The following is a 6,135-nucleotide window of genomic DNA, read 5'->3' on the forward strand; positions in this document are numbered from 1 at the left end:
GCTTACAGGAAATCCTGCTATGCCCTCCGACGAACCATCAAACAGGCAAAGCGTCAATACAGGACTAAGATTGAATCGTACTACACCGTACCACGGCTTGCAAACTATTACAGACTACAAACGGAAGCACAGCCGTGAGCTGCCCAGTGACACGAGCCTACCAGACGAGCTAAATTACTTCTATGCTTGCTTCGAGGCAAGTAACACTGAAGCATGCATGAGAGCGCCAGCTGTTCCGGACGACTGTGTGATCACGCTCTCTGAACCGATGTGAGTAAGACCTTTAAACAGGTCAACATTTACAAGGCCGCAGGGTCAGACGGATTACCAGGACGTGTACTCTAAGCATGCGCTGACCAACTGGCAAGTGTCTTCACTGACATTTTCAACCTGTCCCTGACTGAGTCTGTAATACCAACATGTTTCAAGCAGACCACCATAGTCCCTTTGCCCAAGAACACCAGGGTAACCTGCCTAAATGATTACTGACCCATAGCACTCACATCTGTAGCCATGAAGTACTTTGAAAGGCTGGTCATGGCTCACATCAAAACCATTATCCCAGAAACACAAGACCCACTCCAAATTGCACTCCATAGCACTCCACACTGCCCTTTCCCACCTGGACAAAAGGAACATCTACGTGAGAATGCTATTCATTGACTACAGCTCAGCGTTCAACACCATAGTGCCCTCAAAGCTCATCACTAAGCTAAGGACCATGGGACTAAACACCTCCCTCTGCAACTGGATCCTGGACTTCCTGACGGGCCGCACTCGTAAGGGTAAGTAACAACACATCTGCCACGCTGATCCTCAACACGAGGGCCCCTCAGTGTGTGTGCTCAGTCCCCTCCTGTACTCCCTGTTCACTCATGACTGCATGGCCAAACACGACTCCAACACCATCATTATGTTTGCAGACGACACAGCAGTGGTAGGCTTGATCACCGACAACGATGAGACAGCCTATAGGGAGGAGTTCAGAGACCTGGCAGTGTGGTGCCAGGATAACAACCTCTCCCTCAACGTAATCAAGACAAAAGAGATGATCGTGGACTACAGGAAGAGGAGGGCCGAGCACTCCCCCATTCTCATCGACAGGGCTGTAGTGGAGCAGGTTGAGAGCTTCAAATTCCTTGGCGTCTAGAACACCAACAAACTAACATGGTCCAAGCACTTTCCTTAATACTGCATTGTTGGTTAAGGGCTTGTAAGTAAACGTTTCACTGTAAGGTCTACTACACCTGTTGTATTCGGCGCATGTGACAAATACAATTTGATTTGATGTGCTAATTGACGAGGTCTCGTGATCATCCAAATGTCACCTGTGATTGGTTACAATTCTACAATGTTGCCTTTCATTGGTTACTTGTCTAAAATGTAATACACGTTAATTGGAAGGTGACACCGGAGTGAAATCATTGGTCCTTTCCTTTCCATATGCCGGTTGAAAAGGGGGAAACCGTGGCTTCCTGTGTATTTTCCTACGAAACACCGGCATTTGGATACACGAGTCGTCATTCTTTCTCATTAACGTTGGATAATCAAAGTGTATAGCTAAGGGACTTAGCGTGTTAAACTAAACAGAATGGGCGAGGAAATTAAAGATAACAAGACCAACACAAACGGTGCTGATAACGTAGACGTGACTCACACAGCAGAAGAGACAGCAGACAGCGATGTGACATACTACACCTTGGAAGAAGTAAAAACTCATAATAAGCGCACGGACGCATGGCTTATCATCCACGATAAAGTCTATAACATCACCAGTTTCTTGGCAGAGGTAAGCTCAAAATACCACTATTACAAGCTAACGTAACACATTCGCTACGACACCTACTAGGTAGTTAAAATCTCGGTCTCTTCTGTCCGTTGTCTGGTTTCAAATTCATTTCGTATCCAAAGCCAACCTAAACGTCTACCTAGATAACCAACTAACTTGCAAAGTAACAATGCGCTTGTGTGAAGGTATGGGTATTTCTAACTAGCTACCATAGCCTAACGTTAGTTATACAACACCCAGTCAACAGGCTGCTTGCCAGCGATAGTATTTGTTATTTTGGCTAGTGTGTGTTGCCTGTTTAACTAGCTAGGTAATGTGGGTAACTTTTAACTGTTTTATCTTTGTCTACCTGCATAGTCCCAATAATATTAATATATGTGGTGTAATGTTGCGCCTGGAGATACGTTCCATAATGCAACGTTAGCTAGTTAACGCGCAAATAGTTTGCTAGGTTTAAACTAGCTACTGGTTATCTTCATTTGCTAAATATAATTGTGCAACATTTTGTCACGACCACTCCTAATTGTTCGCTAGTTCTTCCTTGCCTGGTCCTCTTACTGTACCTATAACTACCAGTTAGGGCGGTTACAAGAGGTCAGTTGCGCGACTCAACATGTTATGTTAAAGGTATAATGGGAAAATAAGTCCAAATACAATGCAAATGGCACAGCATCATGGTGTACCAGTCTGTTTAGTTATCATTCCACTCCATGTCGTGCTTTACAATTTGACAATGGCAGAGTATAAGGAGTGGAATGTTAGCAAAACAGGTTCTGGATTTCAGGATGACATCTTTCATGTGTTACATTATCACAACTGTATTTGTGGAGAAAAGCCACATTAAGATTTGTTTACCTTCAAAGAGTAAGCCTGCCAACAAAAAACTAAACTGAGCTTTAACCGTTATGATGACTCAATCTATCCCAATATGTAATCATTTGAGGATATCAGAATAAGAGTTCAGAGCTTTATTTAACACTTACCATATATTGACATAAATATCAATAAGCCAGCCATCCATGTCATGTAGGATGTCATATGCTACAATTGTCTAGTCTGTGATTACATTCCAACTGTTGGTAGTGACGGATCATGATTAATGTAAGTTTACTTGTTTCCAGCATCCAGGAGGTGAGGATGTTTTGATGGCACAGGCGGGTACAGATGCCACAGTGAGCTTTGAGGATGTTGGTCACTCTAAAGATGCCAGAGCGATGCTCATCAAGTACTACATTGGGGAGCTCCAGATGGTACAGAGATTGCTTTCGCTCAGCTGTTGAACTCTCCATTGCAAAATCATTTGTTTGTTCAAAAGTGTCTTTGAAACAGCTTTCAATTAATGATGGAACAAAAATCGGTGGCATGATTTATTCGGCTTGTACGTCTGTAAATTATTATTTCACCTTCTCTTTTAGGATGACCGGAAGGATGGCGCAAAGGTAAAGTATTCAAGTCAATGTTCTGTAAAAATGTTTTATAATAATTTAACACCTATTTTGCTAATGTTAACTCTTGAACTTTGTTTTAACAACAAATTCTCCCACAGGAAGAATTCATTACGACTTCAGGAGATGGCTCCAGGTCAGTCATAAGAGATAAGAATTTGATTATTCCATTTGCATTGACTAAATATTCTGTCTCCTAATCATTCTTCACTGTGCTGTGTTTTTTTCCCTGGCTGAATGTTTAAGTGCTCTCTGTCTTTCTCTAGCTTGTGGACAACATGGGTGATACCTGCCATAGTTGCAGTTGTTGTGGGTATCATGTATCGATACTACATGCAGGAGCGCAAGTCTCCCTGAGCCCTGACGCTGTCTCTTCTCATTCTTTCTGTCTGGAGGCCTTGACATGTTTGACCAACCCCCCCCCCATTGAATACAACTTTTCAGAGGTGCGGACAAGGACAAAACAATCCCCTTGCCCCTCGGCTTTCTTTTCTACACCTCATCCAACAGGCTTTGGGCGAGATGCATCTGGAAACTTTCTCCCCTCAGTGTCTACATTGGTTTCTTATCTATTCATATTGTTTACTCACTGCCTTTTTGTAGTAATTATTGTGTGGTGTCTTAAGTTATTCATATGCAAATTATCTAAACTGATGTATATCTGCAAACTGTTGTTGCTATCTGCTTTGTGGGACTCTTACAGTAAGCTCCAAAGGTATTGGGACAGTGATTATTATATTTATTGGGGCTCTGTACTCCAGCACTTTAGATGTTAAATGATACAATGACTATGCTGTTAAAGTGCAGACTGTCAGGGTATTTGCATCCATGTATAAATTACAGCACTTTTTGTTTATAGTCCCTCCCATTTTAGGGGATCAAAGATAATGGCACATTGATTTGTGTATTTGGGGGGGTGGTTGGTTGTCATATCAATAAGAAATAATGCTGTTTTCTTACGGAGAAATCTGAATAGCGTTGAGTTGCGTACTCCTTGTTAGTCTTAATTCTCCTCAGACTGCTGCCCAGTATTTAATTTCTGGTGACTGAATAACATAGGAAAAGCTAGCAACAAAGCATTCTAATGTATGTTTGCTTGAGAGTACATTGTCATTTCAAACTTAAATCATTGATTTGAACCAATGACTTGATTGCACAACATGCCTCATTAAAAGTACTTCATTTATGTTCAGCTATTTGTTGCATGCATTGCCTGATTTCACGTAGGCCTCGTTCTCTCAATCAACATTTTGCATTACGAAGGCTGCATGCAATGTACAGTATTCTCTTTTGCTGTATTGATGATTTAAAGTGAAGTGTACTTATCCCCAACTCCCCTTTTCTAGTCTTACACTAAGCATTTATTTGGTGATACTATGCTTTAAAAAACATGAAGTATGAGAATTGGTGTGTATTATAACCTGGATTATTTCAATTGCATAACACTGTGCAGGATATGTCTGTCTCTTCCTATGCACATCCTTTAGCACTTAACTGCTGCCCTGTGAGTGAATTCTAATGGATGGACTAAAATTGTTGAACTCTTGAAGGCATAAAACACTTTTGCATTTGTATTGTGTCAGCTGTTCATTTATTGTAGTGTTAGTCACCGTGCCATTTTTAAGTGTACATTTGGATCTGGGGGCATTGGATAAATGGCAGTACTTGAAAGCATATGTGGATATTCAATTGCACTACCATTTTTAATTGGTATGTCAACAATATTTAAAATTTCAGTTGTGTTATAACTGTTGCTATCCACTACTTGAGAAGCACCAGAAAACAATCTGCCCAAGACTCTAATACTGATTTGTACATATGATAACCAACATATTCCATTTGGACACTCAAATTTATTATACTTCAAAGGCCAGTCCCATTTGAAATGATCATTCCCGTTGAGTCTGACATTGCCCTTGTCATGGAAAGTAAAAGGCTGAATCGTGCTATTTTAATTCAATTGTGAGTGACGTTTCAATTTTATAAGCTTTGTGCTGTTATGATATGCTGTTCATTATTCTCTATTTTTGAGGTGTACTCATAAATACTAAGGAAATATGTTTACTGACGGCTCAGTTCATTCAGATATCCACTATAACCTCTAACTGACATTTCCTATAAATCTTAAGTAATCTCACATTTTGAAAGTTGTATTATAAAATTCCATTTAATAGCTACGGTCGGAATGTAAACGTTATGCAGTTGAATCATCACTTCAGTATACAGCATTCATGTAGTTCCTGCCTATATAATCTTGTCCTGCACAGAAGTAGATTGTCAGGAATCTGGGTAGGACATTAGACAGCTGGAAGAAGTGCGATGGTGTGAAAGTAAGAATGGCACTAAGATCAGAGATTCGTCTACGGAGTGTATCTGAGGTGTACGTCTCCAGATTACAAACCAAGTAGTCTAACCATATAGTGGGCCTACATGTGGTGACAGGTGTGGTAGTCTTCCAACGTTTCCTCTGAGAAGCCTACCAAAGATGATTTTTGGAACGAGGAGAGATTTTTGGCTGATGCGTATGTTGTGTCAAACTGGGTTAAGGACAAACTGGGAATGGTTACATCTGTGAAAGTTGTTTCAATTTGTGTATCTGCCTCCCAGAGGAAGCGGGTGCTTCGAGTCATGCAGTTTGGGCTCAACCTGTGGTGTGCTTTGCTCTCCGGAGCAAGGTGCAACTAAAAGGGGTGATCAATGGGGTAGCATTGAGTGTAGAGGTCGATCAAATTGAAGGGAATATGTTTGTGATTTCCACTGTTTGGTGAGAGGGAGTGTACAGCTGGGATAGAGAAAGCACTGTGTCAGCTGTGAGGGTGCCCATTCAGCTGGAGATCCAAAGTGCCCTGTGAGAGACAGGTTGAGATTGTTTGAGTGGGGCAGAACATTTCATATGGTGAG

General features: G+C 41.4%; 1 protein-coding gene across 1 annotated transcript; it reads left to right on the top strand.

The window, feature by feature from the left end:
* Positions 1-1,469: 1,469 nt before the first annotated feature.
* LOC139384977 (cytochrome b5-like) lies at positions 1,470-4,806 on the top strand. The gene is made up of 5 exons (XM_071129935.1): positions 1,470-1,789; positions 2,911-3,039; positions 3,205-3,228; positions 3,336-3,370; positions 3,501-4,806. Exons 1-5 carry the CDS (start codon positions 1,592-1,594, stop codon positions 3,589-3,591), a joined length of 477 nt encoding a protein of 158 aa, XP_070986036.1. The 5' UTR covers positions 1,470-1,591; the 3' UTR covers positions 3,592-4,806.
* Positions 4,807-6,135: the final 1,329 nt, after the last annotated feature.

This window comes from Oncorhynchus clarkii, chromosome 26 (assembly GCF_045791955.1).
Source record: "Oncorhynchus clarkii lewisi isolate Uvic-CL-2024 chromosome 26, UVic_Ocla_1.0, whole genome shotgun sequence".
Taxonomy (NCBI): Eukaryota; Metazoa; Chordata; class Actinopteri; order Salmoniformes; family Salmonidae; genus Oncorhynchus; species Oncorhynchus clarkii.